This window comes from Gymnoscopelus braueri (genome assembly GCF_963280865.1).
Source record: "Gymnoscopelus braueri genome assembly, chromosome: 9".
Lineage (NCBI taxonomy): Eukaryota > Metazoa > Chordata > Actinopteri > Myctophiformes > Myctophidae > Gymnoscopelus > Gymnoscopelus braueri.
In genome coordinates this window covers 29,730,737-29,751,070 of record NC_137610.1, presented here as the reverse complement: position 1 = coordinate 29,751,070, position 20,334 = coordinate 29,730,737, and the positions used below count along the sequence as shown (strand labels likewise).

At 42.9% G+C, this 20,334-nt stretch overlaps 1 protein-coding gene across 10 annotated transcripts in view; it reads right to left on the bottom strand.

Moving 5' to 3' along the window:
• LOC308092563 (unconventional myosin-IXAb-like) overlaps window positions 1-20,334 on the bottom strand; it is a 133,306-nt gene that overhangs the window by 37,170 nt on the left and 75,802 nt on the right. For all 10 annotated transcript variants that reach the window (XM_080438529.1, XM_080438532.1, XM_080438531.1 and 7 more), the window contains 6 exons: window positions 14,686-14,783; window positions 13,787-13,913; window positions 8,350-8,439; window positions 4,688-4,804; window positions 3,778-3,912; window positions 1,461-1,582 (listed from right to left, as the gene is read on the bottom strand). In XM_080438529.1, the coding sequence (XP_080294655.1) occupies window positions 1,461-1,582; window positions 3,778-3,912; window positions 4,688-4,804; window positions 8,350-8,439; window positions 13,787-13,913; window positions 14,686-14,783 (689 nt within the window). The remainder of the gene's footprint in view (window positions 1-1,460; window positions 1,583-3,777; window positions 3,913-4,687; window positions 4,805-8,349; window positions 8,440-13,786; window positions 13,914-14,685; window positions 14,784-20,334) is intronic.

The window sequence follows — 20,334 nt, the reverse complement described above, 5'->3', positions numbered from 1 at the left end:
AAAATATAATATATATAATATATAATGTATGGTGCACAATATTGCTCCCAAATATTTATGCAACTACTTTTCCAGGGTCAGTGATGTTCACAACTACCCCACCAGAGGTAGCTCCACAAACATTGTGCCATGCAGGTTTAAAACTTGTTTTTGTATTCTGCAGCAGTAATATGGAATGGTTTGCCTGCAGACATCAAGTCGATCTGCACAATGGTTAGCTTTAAGTCCTCCCTAAAGAGGCTGCTGCATGCCAGTTGGTCCTAATTATTTTGTGTGTGTGTGCATGTGTGTAAAACTGGCTGAGTCAGGTACATACGTAACTGATTTTCTAGATGCATGCAACTACATTTCCAGCAGTTTGAGCTGAGCTCAGTTATACAGTAGATATGCATCCCATGCAACCATTTCATGTTTAAAACAGTCAGGTAATTCCTTTAATTCAATTAATTTCAATTTAAGTAGAGTATTATTTAGAACATTTGTATGCATTCTAATGCTGCTCGTGAAACAGTTTGAACTGCTGTCTATGTATGAAGGAAGGATGGTGGTAATAATAATGAAGCGTATTATTTTTTTATTATTACACGGCTTGGTTGAATGCTTGATTACGATTGCACAAGGCTGCACCAATGCTCCTGATTTCGTGTATAGAGGGGCGGGTGTATAGAGGCGCAGAGAGACTGCGCCTGATCCCATTGGTTCACCGATCTGTCCGTCAACCCCCGCCCCGTTAACACAACATTACGAGCGACGCCCACTGCACTCTGGTTGGTTGGGGAAATGAAACACTTCCTATACCGGGTACACCGACGCGTTCCTCCAGGCTTTTATTTTTTAGCAAAACTAAACAATAAAAGTCTGGAGATCGAGGCTACGATTGCACTGAATTCAGTGGTCTGAACAGCGGTCTGAACTCAATAACAGACCGCTGCTTAATCAAAGGCTCAGAGCACCTGCTCATATCAATCTGAGCCGAGAAGTAGCCGAATATTGATTCTATTTTATCAATACGTCCCATCGTTTTTCAAGGCAAACACGTTGCACTGGATGCACCTGGCATAAATTAATGGACTACTTTTATTACCTTAAGCGATGAAATCCTTCGTTTTATTGTTAACTTTGGGTCAATTTATGAATTTCTTTATTAAATACCCATGTAATAAGCGGGATAATCAATGGGGAGCAGGTCATTATTGAGAAATAAAGTTGAAACCCCTTCAGGGTGATGAAGACCCCTCCGCTTGGCGTCGCCTTTCTCTATAATGGCCTGCTCCCCATTGATTATCCCTTGCTTAAACTTTATAATTTAAAGTTAATATTATGATTTCCTACTCACATTAACCATCCAGTGGGAAGTGAGGGAGGCCTACATAACATACCGAATCAACGAAGCTGGGATGTATCATTTCTAAGATGTAGTGCTACTAGTACCGTACTAACACACACACACACAAACGTACTTGCACTCCTCGTCCAGCAGGTGGAATAGTGCTGTGGGTTTCTTGCTGATCAGGTTGATGCAGCCGCTGTTGTCAATGTAGTCGATGTTGAGCCAACTGATCCCTTCTGCCCTGTACTCCTCCTACACACAGACACACACACACACACACACACACACACACACACACACACACACACACACACACACACACACACACACACACACACACACACACACACACACACACACACACACACACACACACACACACAAGTATATACACACTTATAAGTAAGATAACATGACACAGAGTGTGGTGAATTTGGGTTGTGTTGAGGATGTCTGTTCACATCTCCTGGTTTAGCCCACTGCATCATGGGTAAGGCATTCATAACTTGTGGAACACTGTTTTATTCACAGAGAATCAAAACAGAGAGTGTGTGTGTGTGTGTGTGTGTGTGTGTGTGTGTGTGTGTGTGTGTGTGTGTGTGTGTGTGTGTGTGTGTGTGTGTGTGTGTGTGTGTGTGTGTGTGTGTGTGTGTGTGGTGGCTCACTAGTCTTTCTAAAGTAGACAGACAGACTAAACAGGGAGAGACAGGCAGTAGAGAGAGACAGACACAGCTGACAGGTTTTGGGGGAGTGTGCTTGTGTGTGTGTTTGCGTGTGTGTGCGTGTGTGCGTGTGTGTGTAGTTGAATGACTCACAACGGTGACATCAGCCTTTACAGCTGGTCATGGAACAGCTGTAAACATCTCTACCGCTGTCTGATGTGCTGTGTCTCTGCTTCCAGAACCACATGTAACGTTAGCCCTAACTGACCTCAGATCCCATTACAAAAAGTAACAGAACAAAATATACAAAAAAATGGCAAAACATATAATTTGGATAAAGTGTTTTCATCCATTTCTCATACGAGTGTAAACACTCTTGAGTGGAAACGGTTCACTGCTGTTAGCTTTGGCTGCAGCTCAAAGAAGTCTCAGTAAAGGGCAATCTATGCTCAGTGGGAAGTGTTGTTTGACCAATTTTTTTATTTCTATATGTTTAGCCATTAGTGAATGTCTTGTTTTAGTCTGTTTTAATCTGTGGCACGTTCCTTTTGTGCTGCTGCCTGATGAAACTTTTAATTTTGTTGTGTCTAGCTGCTACACGTGACGATAAAATGATTTCAATTGAATTGAATGAAAGGTTGCAGACTGTAATTGTGCAATATGATGGGTTTAATTAACAAAGTGGAGTCTGTTGCAGTTCGTCACCATGGAGATTCAGAGTACTGTTTTGTTTGCTGTACCATATTTCCTAAACGGTTTAGCAGTTTTTCCCTCCGCAATGTAGTCATGTTGCTAACACCCCCCCATCTTTGAATATCAATGTTTTGTCTGGGGAGGGTGTGGACAACATGTCTCCTCCGATACGATACAATTTGACACTTATTTTCACCTATGAGCGAGGGGTTTCACCAGGAGGGCTTAACTCATGCAGAGGAACACGCTATCCCTCCCAGTTGTGCTCCCTGCTAAACAGGCTCCGACCAACCTGTAGGGCAGTGGTTCTAAAACTTTTTCATGTCAAGCACCCCCAAAATGATATGTATTTGGCCGCGAAACCCCATCTCAAAATATTTTGTTCCAGGGAGTGACCCCCAGAAGCAAAGGTTTGAGTTACAAATGTTCGCTTAAAAAATACATATATTCAAAGATTTGCACAAATTGTCCCGACTTTTCAAAAATAGCAGATCTACAAGCTCGTAGCGCGGCACAGCTATTTTTGAATAGCCAAAGTATGAAATATAGTTAAAGTAGTTCAAATGATTGTGAAGCTATATTAACTAATTTAGCTGGGGACCCCCTGGTATCCCCCCCAAGGACCCCTGGGGGTCCCCAGACCCCACTTTGAGAACCAATGCTGTAGAGGTAACTAGTGCAGCGACAGAGAATGCCCTCCTCCTGCCGGCTTCCCACCAACAAACACTGCCAACTGTGTTTGTTGGAGCAGCCTGGCTCACTTCCTTTCTATCGCTCTATTTATTTGTATCTCTGTAATTCCCTCTCAGTAATCACCCTTTCTACCTCTCTCTTCTGTTCTCAATCAACCCCCCCAATACCCGCCTTCCCCTCCAATTAAAACTGCATCAGATCCACTGACGATAAAGTGTTTTGTGTTGTTGTGAATACATTAACAGATAATAGATCTGACCAGGGGTCAGTGCTGTTTGAGAGACATTTGTCTGGAGGAGAGGAGAGGAGAGGAGAGGAGAGGAGAGGAGAGGAGAGGAGAGGAGAGGAGAGGAGAGGAGAGGAGAGGAGAGGAGAGGAGAGGAGAGGAGAGGAGAGGACCTGTTCCAGTTTGAAGATGTGTTGATTGAAGTAGTGCTGAAGTCTCTCGTTGGCAAAGTTGATGCAGAACTGTTCAAAGCTGTTGTTCTCATAGTCCTCAAAGCCAAAGATGTCCAGCACGCCGATGGACAGCAGCTGTTCAGAGGACAGACGCATCACAGTTCAACAACATGGACAACATCCTGAACACCTGCACATCTATAATGAATACAGAACATTATGAAAACACAATATTCTCAGGGATTATGATTATTATGATGATGATGATTATTATCAATATTATCATCATCATTATTGTCCCATTTGAAAACAAATCTGACATAATGTGCAGAAAAATAACTACAATATTGAGAAATATATATTTACAGGGTGCAAAATATAATTTCTACATTCAGACATTTTACAGTGATACCATTTAAGAAACAGAGACGGACGGACAGACAGACAGACAGACAGACAGACAGACAGATGGGGAGTTTGGGGATCATCATACAGAGTACAGTATGATGATGGATGATGTCAGTGCCAAGGGAAAGATACATACACACACTGCAATGGGGTAGCAGTGCACCACAGGGGGTAAACTGAGCTGAGATGAACATAATACCATCTGGCCCAGTGTTCTGGGCGCACACGCGCACACACACACACACACAGGGAAGGGCTGGAATGGTGTGTGATCTAATCCCTTGGATGCCCATTGGGTGCAGCCTGCCAGCTGCTACACACACGTTACAGAATCCTCACACCTCTTCACTTCACACATGGAGAGTCAGCCATCAACACAAACACATACACCTTCCTACTGTACTTTTGAGTGTGTGTGTGTGTGTGTGTGTGTGTGTGTGTGTGTGTGTGTGTGTACGAGTGAGTGAGTGAGTGTGTGTGTGTGTGTGTGTGTGTGTGTTACCTTAGCGTTCTCCTCCAGGTCCTTGGTATTCAGCAGGGCGTGGTTGATTCTGAACACAATCCAGTCAAACAGAGCGCTGTACAGAGACTTGGACATGGAGTCCCTCACCGTGCCCGCCTAGTGCGCACGAACACACACACACACACACACACACACACACACACACACACACACACACACACACACACACACACACACACACACACACACACACACACACACACACACACACACACACACACACACACACACACACACACACACACACACACACACACACACACACACGATCCCATCAAAACCTTGAACTGATACCCATCAGAATCATCTTTATCAATTGTCACATCACAGCTTTACAGGTGTAAAGAAGTGGATGAATTATTTTTTTGTGTGAGCTCCATCCTTTTTGTTGTTTTCAGTAAGAGAAAAGAAAAAGAAGAAGGGGGCAGGGAGAGCAAGGAGAAAAATAAAGAAAAACAGAGAAAACAAATCTGATACCTACATTATTATCATTATTAGAAGATAATTGTATAAATTGTATTGCTACTCATCATTGGTTGGATTGATGGCAGCAGTACATGCTAACACCAGACTGCTGTCATTAATAATGTATGGGACAGCTAACCTCAATGAGATCCTCAATGAGAAGGATCTTTGTTTGATTAGCATCAAGGCTCCCAGTCTGCATCCAACAGTGACATTGTACCTCACAGCTGGCAGGTGTCACAATACTAACACGCAACAACTAGCGCCAGGTTGCTGTGATTAATTTTGCAATGAAAGGAAAAAGCTATAACAATGAAGCTTCCAACAGGACTTATGGTGTGATGGAAGACAGCATGTTGGATAAGAAACAGGAAAGACCAGAAGTGTAGAGCAGTACAAGGCCGATCATGCCAACACTGTGCAACATTCAACCCCAAATGTATTCAGTAATAATAATACAAAAATAAATAAACCCAAGTACAACCAGTACTGTCCTACAGCCAAATACCAGTAAATCCATGAGAAGCCAATCTGAGAAAAACACAAAATATTGTTTGGCCATATTCTTGTCAATTCTTATTGACAGGATATCTAAACATACTGTTGACCTGTGACCTTTAGAACACACAGTAAGCAGCCAGGCAGTTGTTTAGCAGTGTTGTTGCATGATGAAGGTGCACAGTAACACTTTAGGTGTTCTGACTGCAGTGCCAGAGCTTTAAGTGCCTCCAGACGTCGGACGCCTGATAGATCCATAAACCAACAGGGCATATTATGCCGCCTACAACTACCCGCTCTGTTTACCGATACTGAAAGGCACGCCACGCTAACGTAAGCGCACTAAAATGGAGACTCAGAGGCGGGAGCATCCATCTTGGCAGCTATTAAGCGTTGAATGAAGATGAGAATGAACAGCAGAATAAGAACCATCCAAAGACAGAAGGAGCCAACTTCTTTGTTTTACAAAATAGAGTAGATTTGCTGGCTAGCAGCATTAGGAATGACAGCAATTTGGATGGTCTGAGATCAGTATGGTTGTTGGGTTAGAAACTCTGTTTTGTTTTGTTTTGTTTTGTTGTCTTTATGTCTTCTTGTGATTGATTACATGTTCATTTCATCTGGTCTGTTTTTAATTTGACCATGGGGTGACGCCAATAGGCAAATATCCACTGGACAAAAAGGTTTTTATTCTGGACTGTATGTTTGGGTCAACGTGGCATGGAAATAAACAGTATAATAATATATAATACCCTATTATTGATTTCATGGCTACTGAAATGATTTAAATATTGCTCCTATCTTCTCTCTCTCTTCTTGCATTATTGATGGTTTGATGTATTTTTAGCAGCATCGCTGTTCCCAGTGGTTACGCAAGATGCTGTGAATAATTCACCTCCTGTAAGAGCTTTCAAGACTGAGACCCTGTTTGAAGAATCCTGGAAAACCCTAGAAAACCCTGGAGAACTAGCGTCGCTCCAGACTCTGAATCGCAGGCTCGGAGAACCCTTGAGCATCCAGGAACACTCTGGAGAAAAGCAGTATGTGACAACATCTGAGAGCCGGTGAAGCTGTGTTGGGATGTGTCACGAACCCTAGCATCCCTATTCTGGGGGGAACATTTGCCAAAAATAGCAGATCTTCAAGCTCACAGTGAGCTTGTAGATAGAAATTAATTTGGAGTAGAGGGGAGGGGAAAAGTACCAAGTACAGAACCAATTCCGGTCAAGTATGCTAAGTATAGAGTGGTTTAAGTGGTTAAAGGTCTGCTGAGCAGGATAAAAACATACATGTATCCTACAGCTGTGTAACATTCAATCATTACTTATGGTCCATTGCCTGCATTCCTTATTATTTCTTAGTGTTCTTAGAACGATTCTCTTTTTGTCAGCCTTCAAAATCTTCAACCGATACCGCAGATTGCAACTTGAGAAGGGGAATATGTCAGTGTGCCTGATCGTTCAGTGACAGCAGAGATACAGGAATGATAGTGGTGGACACAGCACTGAAAAATACAGCAGTACAGGGACGTGGAACGCCAAGCAGAAAAGGCTAGTTCCAAAAGAATAGTAAATCTGGGGTTGCCTTTCCTCCGTTGGCCGTAATTTAATATGTTGAGCAAGAGCAGAGTTATGTACGTATACGAGCGCCAAGAGGCAGAATCCTACTCAGCATACATTTAACCACATGAACCGTAGCATCCCTTTTCCGGGTATGTCATAATAGGTCAGTCAGCTAAAATAGCCGATCTACAACACGTCGCAGTGCTTGTAGATCAGCTATTTTCGGGGAAAAAGATTTGGTGTAGAGGGGGAAAAAAGGAGGTGGCCAAGTGTTGTCCCCTGGAAGCTGGGGTGGGGACCCCAGTCAACTACGTATATAGGGTTTAAATCAGTGGTTCCCAAACATTTCAGCTCGAGACCCAAAGAGAAATGTTATGTCTCCACGGCACCCAAACTAGTGAAAATAGCCGATCTACAAGCTCACAACGCATACCGATGCGACGTGTTGTGAGCTTGTAGTTCGACTATTCTCACTAGTTCTTAAAAGTTTATTTTACATTTTTTATCGAATATCTTTTTATTTTAATGAAATTCTTTCGAAATAATAAGAGTTAAAAACAAAATGCAGGAAACGAAAAATAAAGGGATATTCACTCGCGACCCATATTAAATGTGTCCAAACATGGGTCGCTACCGAGCCAGTGTTTTGGTTAACACTGGTTTAAATGGTTAATGATTGACCTCACTGGAAGAGAAACAAGAGGACGTGTTGTGAGGTTCACTACTACAAGAGCAGCAGACCCACTCAGAACATTACAGTCTCTAACAGCACTGTATCTGCTACTGTATGTACTGTACTGTATGTCTCCTCCACCTTCCTGTCATTCTTCACTAGAATTCATCACAAATTCCATAAGAGTCTGTAACAAAAGAGTAGAAAATACAGACGAGTGTGTGTGTGTGTGTGTGTGTGTGTGTGTGTGTGTGTGTGTGTGTGTGTGTGTGTGTGTGCTCTCAGCACTTTGCGTGTTTGTCTTGACAGGAAACAGGAAGTCACACAGGAAGTCACACAGGAAGTGGACCCCTGATGAAAAGTGTCCCACTACAGACAAACACACACACAAAAACACACGAGCGCGCGCACACATGCACATTGTGATGTTAAGAGTGTGTTACCTCAGCCATCCTGTAGGGGACAATCAGTCTCTCTCCCACTGTCACCGTCTTCCTGGTAGTCAACGCTTCGAGGAGCATCTCCTCTTTAACCTGTATGACGCACACGCACAAACACAAACACAAACACACACACACACACACACACACACACACACGCACGCACAAACACAAACACACACACACACACACACACACACACACACACACGCACGCACGCACAAACACACACACACACACACACACACACGCACGCACGCACACACACACACACACACACACACACAGTAGGGTTAATTAAACATTCAGTCTGACCATGTTTTCTCAGAGCACAAGGCTTTTTGTCCCACAAATCATAAAATATCTATTTTGAGGCTCCCAAAATAGATATGGACACAGCTGGAGCGTGCAACGCGTGCTTGGCACCGCTCTTTACAGGACGTTATCGTTCCTCAACGTGGATGCTCTTATCATTACCGTTATATAGTTATCATTCTTGATGTGGACTGGGTCGTAATATTGCTATCATGTCAATTGCCATGCAGTTGTAGGCACAGCTGTACTGATGTCATTCTGTAATAGGCGGCCATAGCTGAATGGTTAGAGAGCCCGAATGGGAGGCCAATGGTCCCAGGTTCGATTCCAGGCCTCAGCAATGTGTCCAAGCGTGAGAAAGACACTTAACCCGTAACTGCTCCCCGAGCGCCACAACCAACGGCTCCTCACTGCTCCCAGGATGGGTCCAAAGCAGAGGACAGATTCCACATTATAGTATGTGCAAATATACAGTGTCAAAAAACACCCCAAGGAGACGTTTTTTCTGAAACTTGAAAAGGTAAAATTTACAATCAGAGGCTCAGTAATTCCCCTTGAATAAAAAAACTAATACAAAAAAAGGAGTGGGGACGAAATTATTAATTAATGAATTATTATTAAATAAAAAATCTAAGAGAATGAGGCATGTGATTATTAAGTTGATATGCTAAGATATCTCTTATCTCTTGACATAAATGAGGACACATTACAGGACTTAGGAAGGCATGATTCAGAACTCCATGCCCAAATATGGTGGCAGCGGCAGCACTGTGGCCACTGGGGGTGGTCCACCTCCCACTTGAAGTTTTTGGTGAGCATCAAGCTTTTGTTTTCCCCGCCTCCTGACATCTTCAAAATGTCTTTCAGCATTGTGCAGCCATTCTGGTGATGCCAGAAGATGAGGACACGTTCACCGCTTACCTCTTCCCACGTCTGCTTCACGTCAGCTTTGGTGGATTATGCACGAGCAGATCTGTTTCCTCAGCAAGAAATACATTCACTTCTCTCTCCACCAACTTTCCAAATCCCTCATTTAAATAGCAATGCAAAAGTTGCACAAAAGTGAAACTCTCTCAGGCTTAAGTTAACCACAGTCCTTATTTTCTGCATACATTTGAATCACTTTGGGGAAGAGCACAGCAACTGAAGGTGGTCCACCTCCCGTTTTCCACTTGATGTTTTCGGTGAGAAGCAAAGCTTTTGTTTTCACTGTGTGTGTGTGTGTGTGTGTGTGTGTGTGTGTGTGTGTGTGTGTGTGTGTGTGTGTGTGTGTGTGTGCGTGATTGTTTGTTTTAGCTCTCCATAACATGGATATCACCATCTCTCTCCTCTAAACAGCAATACATTGTGGTAACTGGGTGCATCGGTGTGTCCACACACACACACACACACACGCACACAAAAGGAGCTCTGATAGGTCTCATCAGGCCACTCACATGCACATTCGCTGTCAGGTGGAAACCTCTTAAGTCCAAAACCATTCCTTTTTCATTTTATATTTTTAAATCGTGTAAATAGCCGCTATCTAAGCTCACAACGTGTCAAATTGCGACACGTTGGGAGCTTGTAGATCTGCTATTTTCACTACTTTTGTGCAACACTCTTGTGTTGCACAAAAGTAGTAGGGCCTTCCTCAAAAGTAGTAGGGCATTCATTTACGGGGGGGAAAAAATGGAGATATGAGGTTTCTGCCCGACGGCAACAACATCCTAGATCCAGCAGAATGCTTCACAGAGCAACCTTACAGGTCTGACCTCGCCACACATCCCAGAGGATCCTGTCTGTCTGTCAGCCCTCCATCCTGCCCTGCTAACTTCCTGTTCCGCCCACACAGGAAACAGGATGTCCCAGCCACTCTCATTCCCATTCACACATCAGTCGACACCTGGGCCAATCAGTTTGTCCCTGGGAAGTACCTCACATGACTTCAGTGTGTAGTAGTAGTAGTAGTAGTAGTAGTGGTGGTGGTGATAGTAGCATTACATTCACAGAGTGTGAGAATGTGTTCTTTAACTCATATGCTCCAATATGATGAAAATGTTTTTGCTCCGCTAGCGAGAGCATAGAGCTAAGTGCGCATTCACACCGGACGTAATCTCTGAAGAACAGATTCTGCACTGCGTTGGAAACTGTCGGGGAGGTTCGTCATAACGTGTGCGCATTCAGATCAGGAAGCAGGCCGCGCTTTACCCAATCAAATGTAGTGGGCGGGATTCACATGTCCGTCGATCTTTCCCCCTCGAAACAAACCCAAACTAATTTAACAATAGCGTCCGTGGAGCAGACAAAACCACGGAAAGATATTCACATTTTAACTTACTCTTTCATCATAGAAACAAGTGGGCTTATAACCAAAACGATCCATGTTCTCTGGGAGAAGTGGTGTTAGTGTTCTGTGTAGAAATATTGTTAGTGGGAATGAAAACATAGTGGCACCCACCGGAAGTGAAAGCTGAAGGCAGACCTAAACCCCGGTTTCCTTGCGCACTGGTGTTACGTTTTCTTCCGCCCAGAGCCAACAGACATAGAACAAACAGCAGAGGTCGCTGTTTTTCATTTTCAGTTGGCTTTGGGTTCCCAGATTGCACCGGACGTGATAAAAATAATCGCATCGTTGGAATCGTGGGAATCGTGGGAATTACACCGTTGCATTCACACCCGAAGTGACATTTTCACTTGAAGCCCCACACATACACTTTGATCCGCCGCCATCCGCCATCCTTCTGAAGTAAAGGCTGTCAGGCCAATACATGAGTGGCAGTAGGTTAGAGTGGACAGCTCTATGCCTTTCTAAATGACTCAATGGTAACTAAACTAAAGTCAGAAAATCTCAACCTCTTGTGCATTTTTTCCGTTTCGGCAATTAGCTGACTTTACTATCAAGGACAGCAGTGAGCCAAGATACAGTAGAGGTCATAGATGAGTAATACTTAAAGTAGACTGGGATAAAAATGACCCTGTGTGGGTTCAGAGTGCATACAGAAATGGTGCGTATGAGAGTATATCTCTGTAAATAATGTTTGTCAGTTTGTGTATTTTCTTTAGGTGCTGCATGTGTGTGTAGATGTTTGTGTATTTTGTTGTGCCGTGTGTGTGTGTGCGTGTGTGTGTGTGTGTGTGTGTGTGTGTGTGTGTGGGGGGGGGGGGGGTATGTGTGTGTGAGGTACCGCTACAATAACATACTTCATAGCACACTTTTATCCTTATCTCTTCCCATAAACGCTGAACATAACGGTCAACATGTTGTCCGAATCATATCTCACACACACACACACACACACAGGAAGTCTCTGGAGTTACGGAATTGTTCTTGTGAGAATGCATCTGAGGACAGCACTGGAAGCACTGCAAGCTAACAATGTGCACATGGACTGTGTGTGTTGCATCATGCCAGACAAGGTGTTTCATGACAATCTATTGATCCTTGACAACATGAACCCTAGCGTCCCTATTCTGGGGCCAACATTCAGCGAAAGAAGCTGATAAACAAGCTCACAACGCGTCGCAGCACCACACGGAACTCTGGAAGGGGGCCTAGTACAGTTCCCTGGGGGACTCCGGCACATTTAAGTGGTTAAGGGTTAGGGGTATATTACTTTATTTTAATATTCTGCCAACAGTCACATTGGTATTGAAGTATATGTCTATGGGAGGGGAACACTAACGCTACTTTATTAAAAACAATATATGTATTATTATTAAAAGAAAAACTAAATAAAACAGTCACATTGGTAGCTTCCTCACTGAACTTGTTCCCACGACACAACTCCATATGCTTAAGTTACTAATGTTCATATTTCACATTCCAGATGTTTGATATAACAAAGTGTGCATACAATTCTCCATCCATGTTCTATCTTTGCTGCAGTCATCAGTGCATTTTTACAGTATCTCTATTGGTCAATGAGGAGTTCATCCTCCTCACTCATTTAAAACAGGCAGGTCCAAATTCCGTCTCTATAGTTGGAAAACAGGTCGGTCCCAAAGTTATTTACGGAGCAACAAAAACCATAAATACACATGAAAACAACAAAGACATTCCACCCGCGGAACCACACACAGCCTCACCAGGCCTAAATAGAGTCCTCACAGGAACGCGTTGAAGCTCCTCCTCAACTCACATTGTCATCACAAGCTGTGCTGCTGTATAGAAAACACACCACGTTACTGTAATGGCTGTCTGTACAAAACTACTCTCACACCACAACACCTCTGACATACAACATTCAGTAAAAACAGACAGAGTCCAACCTGGTATTCTATTTTTCTAGTTGTTTTCCTTTTAACAAGCCCTCTGAAATGTATTGATGACACAATTTACAGAGAAAATGTATGTTCCAAAAACAATGATCACTATGGCCACGGAGAATACTTCATTCTGATTGGCCGGAGGGTATGCATTATTTTTATGATGGTATATATCACGTGTCTGTGTCTGTATCTGTGTGTGTGCTTGCGAGCGTGCATCCGTCCGTCCGTGGGTGCGTGCGTGCGTGTGAGACATGACTATAGTCAGCTGTCTGACACAGTTGGTACTCGCCTCTAGGTCAGAACTACAGCCTCTTGCTGGAAAAGTAAGGTAACGTTTATTCCAAGGTTGATCGAGATTGCCCCCTAATATAAATAAACACTCTTTATATTTTAATTGTAGTGCAATGGTATGAGTGGGATAACCCAAAAATTATGCACTCTGCTGAGGTAATTGGCCTCTGCATGATGATGCATTATTTTGTAATACCTGCACGGGTTGTCATTGATTATCTTGCATAGAAATAAACATACTGTTTACAACAATACCAAAGCATTTCTCATGAGGTGTCATTGTCATGGAGGAGTCAATCCTGCATTAGTCTCGCGTAGCCAGACAACTATTCCACAATCTCCGAATGCTATATAGAGTCTGGAACTAAGCCCCCCGAAAGCCGAGAAAGAAAGCTGTCATCTGTTCGTCATTTCCCTTCACGAAAATATATTTCAAAATATCTGCAACTGCAAAGACGAAACGGAGGCGAGGGGAGGCAGGTTTTCAGAGCTTCCGTTGCACAGACTGTATGACGGAAGCATTTGAAGATTGTGGGAGTCAGCAGTCTGGCTGGAGAGACTAATGGTGCACAGCACAGCATACCTCCAGCAGCTCAGAGACGATGGGCAGGACCTCTGGGTTGCAGATGTCGATGGAGTCGTCTCTGTACGTCTTCTTCTTGTAGCGGATGTTCCCCAGGTGCAGGATGGCCGACAGCAGGGAGAAGATCCTGCAGGGAGAGACATCGTAGATGTTTTCTACTGACTGAAGTACACATGCACAGCCTCAAAGTAAACCTCCACCGTAGCTAGTAAACCGGACCTGAGTCGGCTCTGTACTCTGACTGCTTTTTTCCGTGTACACCAAGTTTGTCCTCACCAAAAATAGCCGGTTTTCTTTTGGATAATGTTCCCCCCAGAATATGGATGCTGGCGTTATGGATGCAGGCGTTTTTTTAATGTCCTTTGAAATTAATTGATGTAAACATCTATTTCTCCACAAGCAGATGATGCTACGCTTCGCACTGCGTTATCAGCTTTCCCGGCGTTGCCAGGGTTACTGTGCTCTTCCGCTCTCTCTCTCTCTCTGGGTTATTGGGCTCTCTCTCCCTGTCAGCTAATCTTGCAATCCGCTGGACCGATCAGCGGCAATTTTCTTCTGCCACAAAAGTACTGCCAAACATGTATTTCTTTTTTACATTTTGAAATATTTAACATTCATTTCATAATGCAAGTCAATGGGGCTCTGATCAGGCTGACATCTTGCCATATGGATCCCGAGATCCACATGATTCTTTTTTTGTAATTTTTATTCCTGTTGTGGTTGTGGGTTACTTTGAAATGTGTGATAAATTATATTTTACAGTTGTGTGCGTGTGTGTGTGTGTGTGTGTGTGTGTGTGTGTGTGTGTGTGTGTGTGTGTGTGTGTGTGTGTGTGTGTGTGTGTGTGTGTGTGTGTGTGTGAGTCTGTGTGTCTGTGTGTGTGCATGTGCGCATCTTACTGTTTCCGTGTTGCAGGGAGGAAGCCCACCATCTCCATTGCCAGCTGTAGACGTTCAAAGTCATGTTTGAGATCCTCTCCTTCTACTGCAAAACAATCCTACACACACACACACACACACACACACGACAGAGAAAGTAATCAGCATTAACACTCTAGCAGTATCAACACATTTGAACATAACATAATGACCTCTTACCTCTGTGTAGTGTACTGAACATACCAACACACTGACCTCTGTACTGAACTACTGAACATACCAACACACTGACCTCTGTGTACTGAACAGACACAGTTCTCTCTAAAGTCCAGTTCATACTTGTCGCGCACAACGAGAAAAAACGATCTACAAGCTCACATTGTGAGATTGTAGACAAAAAAGTTTAAAAAAGTACAACTAATCGTTCTAATAACAAAACAAAGTGTTACACACACAAAGATTGATTTTCTAAATGAAACAATTCAACACTTTACACGTCCACTTGTTTGGGTCTTTTTGGGAGAAAAGACTAAACAAAAAAATCACTGGCTAAACATCTATTTCTGCAAAGTCACTGTCATTTTTGTAATCCAATAAAGTATACATCACTTACGAGTCTCTGACTGATTGCGCTTCCTTGAACTGAAAAGGAATTTTGGCTGTGCGTCTAGACTACACCTCACAATCCCCTCTGGTGACGGCCCTTGTACTGATGCCTGTGTCGGGCTTCCGTTTTATAAATTCCCCCATAAACCATGTCAAAAACCATGTCAAGTTTTATACACGGCACACAGTTTAAAGAGCTTCAAGTTATCAAAGGTAAAAAACCTATATATTTTTAGGATGCTGCAGTGATGGTACTACCGGTATGTGATTTTTAAAATCAGATACCTTTGTAGTTCTCTTATATTATAACTGTTCTAGGGGCTTGAGTGTCGTCACACCTGTGCAAGACCAATTTGTGAAACAGTACTGAATGTGAGAGAAGATCATTCAGTGCAAGTAGCCAAGTACGTCCTGGCAGCTCCAACTGTTAGAAAAGGCCTAATTTGTTTGAAATGTTGCAAGTTAAAGTTGACAGTGTTGGAGACCTTCTTGATTGTGACTTTCAAAAGCTAGGGTTGAGTCCAGGATGACTCCGAGGTACTTGAATTGTGTTACCAATTAAAGTCCCCCCCCCCCCCCTCCCAAGAACACATTTCAAGAGAGTACTGTTTTAACTGGCCTCTTTGTGACACAGTCTTTTTGGTGTTTAAAAGCAGACATTCAGAGTTCAACTATAGCGCTGACGATTGTAGATATACTGTAGGTGTCCCAGAGAAACAAATGGTATCAAATGGGGGTCCATGTAACATGTAACATGCATGTAACATGTAACATGCATGTTACATGTTAGCAACGCAAAAATATTAACAGGAGAGACTATGTTGTTAACATCAAAGTGACCCGAGTTCAAATTTTATATCAATAAACATCACACCACTGTGTTAGCCTCACCACTACCATGGAGATGAACCTTTGAATTCTTTTTTCTCAGTTTGGCTTTACATACAGAAGTGATGTACCTCTTTTTAGCCTCTATGGTGCACACACATGCATGCATGCACGCATGCATACACACACGCATGCACACACACTTTCATTCTAAACTCAGCTTCTAAACTATAGGGCAGAGGTTACTATACTGTAGGACACTGGTGGTTGTCTGAAAGCAGGCTGTGGTGCAGAAGAATGTTGTTCTAAGTCTATGGATGGTCGTCACACGCACGCACAGTGGGTGTGTGTCATCAGAGACCGAAAAGTCCATAACATTCAAACAGACATTTACGCTCCCGTTTTAGGGACCATCTACATCTCTACCCATTAGAGATGTAGATGGTGATTATAGTACTTGCAGTACAAAACAGTGTCGAGTTGGAGAGAATTAACTGAATGAAAAAGTGTGTGTGTGTGTGTGTGTGTGTGTGTGTGTGTGTGTGTGTGTGTGTGTGTGTGTGTGTGTGTGTGTGACTGTGCGTGCGTGTGTGTGTGTTTGTCAGACAGTCAGTAATTAAGTCATGGCAGGAGCACAAACACAGGAAGACAGAACATGTGTTGGTTCAGTAACAGGGGTCTGTCTGTCTCTCCAGCTCTTTAATAAACATGAAATACATTTTCAGCTGGGTTGCCAAATTCAGCAAATCAAAGATAGTGTTCCAGTTTTATCTGCTTATTTCTTTGTTTTGTCACTTCCAAATTTTCTTTGTCACTTGTTTATCCAGTATCCTGTATTAGTTCTCTCTCCTGATTGGATAAAATTGGTATCCCGACCTGAAACATTTTCTCTTCTTTACTGAAGAGCTGGAGAGACAGGGAGACCCCCTTTTACTGAACAAACACTCTGAAGCAATGATTACTATCAGAATATAGAGCTATCTAACACGTAACAGGAGTCTCCATGTCTCTCCAGCTCTTTATTAAACAGAAAATGCATTTTCAGGTCAGGATACCAATTGTATCCAATCAGGATAGAGAACTCAGACAGAAGACAGATGAAAACAAGTGAAATTCGAAGTGATGACGCATTCACTTGACACAAGAAATGAGCAGACAAAATTGGAACTGGAACACTATGAAAATTAAGCTGATAAATGGGTACTCTCTACTGATTGGCTGAAATTTTGGCTGAAAATGTATTTTCTTTTTATTAAAGGGCTGGAGAGATGGGGAGACCCCTGTTACTGAACAAACACTCTATAGCAATGAGTACTATCAGAATATAGTGCTTTAAACTTTTAACAAAGGGTTTTGTTAAACTTTTTGTTTTATTAACCAAAAAATATCACTTACCCTACCTACCTTTAAAAAAATAAATGATGACTTACCCTACCTTTAAGTACAGTACTCAAGTAAATGTACTTAGTTACTGTCCACCACTGCATCTAACCCGAGAGGCACAATGTGACTCCACAGGAGGAAGCAGCGAGAATTAAGAGATCAGTGTGTTGGCTGGTAGTCAGTGTTGCCATGTCTGCTTATTATAAGCGACCTTGGGCTTGTTTCTTTTCTTCTGTAAAGTCGCTTGTAAATACTGGCAGTATTGCAGTATTTTGGGCTTGTTTCTTAAGTTTAGTTGCTTATTTGGGCTTGCAGTCTCATGTAGTTTAAACCAGTGGTTCTCAAACATTTTCATGTCAAGGACCTCCAAATTAATATGCATTTGTCCAAGGACCCCCATCTGAAAATATGTTGTGCCAGGGACCCCCATACAAGATTTTGTGTATTTAAAATGAAATATTCCCAATATTTCATTATCTTTTCAAGCTTTAAAAAAAATAGCCTATGTACCGTATATAGGGTTGAAGTGGTTCGCTGGGGACCCCCAGTGTGTGTGATCACGCGACCTAGTCACTTCTTTTGGGCTTGTGTTTGTAGACCTTCTCTCACAAAGTCTGGCAACACTGGCTGGTAGTAGAGGAATGCTTTCCCCTCCATGCTGATAGGACAGAACTACAGGGCTGATTTGAGGCATTTAAGGAGGAATCTGTTCTTTAAACCTATTTCAAACAAAGACTGATTATGTGTCTAACTCAAGTCTTCACGTCCTGTGGTCGTAACTCTAGTCCTGTTGGAAATGTACGCTTCAGATTGTGGTGGGAGTTCTGGAGGCTGCCTGTCTCCCACTGTGTGTGTGTGTGTGTGTGTGTGTGTGTGTGTGTGTGTGTGTGTGTGTGTGTGTGTGTGTGTGTGTGTGTGTGTGTACGCGTGTCCCTTTTCTCCTGCATTTATCCTTCAATTTCAGTTCATCAGCACTTTGAAACAAGCAACTCTGGAGTTTTCAAACAACTTCTTGCCAGATCGTTGTTTAGCACACAATCTCGTACAAGTAATGTTTGCTGTTGACGGTGTGCACAGCCATGTTGAGGTGACGTAAATGAATTCTGAAATTGGGGTTTGAGAAAACATTCCTGATCCCCTGACTACAACGTATAATCCTCAAGTCGTTGCCGTCGGGCAGAAACCTTGTATCTTTCTATATAATAATAATAAAAAAAAGAAACGGTTTTGGATATACAAGATTTCCACCCGACAGCAATGAACATGCAATACGTTTTATTTTCTTAGTAACTATTGTATAAAAGCAGTAAAACACTGAAGGTCATTCTATACTGTGGTTATCTGCACAGCTGTGTGGGACGCCGCAGAGCAGCAATGCCAATAACCACGATGTAGCACACCCTCTCGTATCTTATTACTTTACTAAACATTAACATTCCCTAATACTGTATCTTTCTAAAAATAACGTACAAACTGGCACTTCAAGGATTCAACATAACTTACCTTCATTTCATCTAGATTTTAAGTGCTTCTGAACTGCTTCTCAACTGCTTAGCCTTAGTGCTTACTGCTTACTGTAAGTCGCTCTGGATAAAGAGCGTCTGCTAAATGCCTACATTGTTAATTGTAATGTTTCATTGTGCAAACCATTAAATTGTGGCCGAAACCAGCATGCCACCCACACCCACAGCCAGACAGCAAATCAACAAGCACACTCAAAAGAGACACACAAAGCAAATCAGCAAACACCAGAACCCTTGAGCGACACACCCAGCGTAAGAGGGACGAGCTCTCGTGTCACCCCTTAATGTGTAAAATGTCCCTTTAACCACTAAAAGCCTACGTATATTCTTCAGTTGACCGGGGTCCGCTCCTTTAGCCTGGAGGTGTTCCACCATGATCTTTTATTTTTAAATTGAAATATGTAGATACAAGGTTTCAACAATATCTCCACAGCACAGCAACCTTTCTGGATTGTTACTGTCATTTCATACAGTAGTGCATTATGCTGTGTTCACAATGGCAGATACCAAGCTACAGTCTACTATGCGTTTCCAATGGAAGCCAGCGACATACAAAGCAACACCCGACGTTTGTAGCTGCTACAAAATCTACACCCGACGTTTGTAGCTCCTCAGGTCCTTGGCACGAAAAAGTTTGAGAACTACTGATTTAGAAGGCATTTGTAGAATCGGCCTCAGGTCTTAATGGGTTAAACAGCGACTCGACGACAGATATGCTGCTTTGTTTTGTAGCTTTGTATCTTTTGTATCTGCCAGTGTGAACTCAGCATTACGCTGCTACATACCTGTTGCTGCTAATGATGGTGGTAGCTATATTGTGAATTTACATTGTGCATTGTGCATTTATTTAGCCTGTTTGGCTACCTTATAGTTTCATCATGTGTGTCCGAGGACAGTCTCCCCTGTCGGCCCTGTGCCTATTGGCTGATTCCAGGCAGGGGTCAAAGGTTAAGTTGGCCCAAGGGGGTCGATCAGTTGTTGGGACAGCTGTCATGGGTTTTTGCATGGGGAGGTTTTGTGTGTGTGTGTGTGTGTGTGTGTGTGTGTGTGTGTGTGTGTGTCTGTGTCTGTGTCTGTGTGTGTGTGTGTGTGTGTGTGTGTGTGTGTGTTCGTGTGTGTGTGTGTGTGTGTGTGTGTGTGTGTGTCAGACAGTCTGTGCAGACAGTGACATCACCTCCTTTGGAGCTAGGGGTCACAGACTGATGATGTCAGAGGGTGACCGCTGAGATTCACAGCATGAAAGCAACATCGTTGCCGTCAGGCAGAGAGCTCCTATATCCATATTTCACGTTTTTATGTTTTTTCCATGAATGAATGCTCTACTACATCA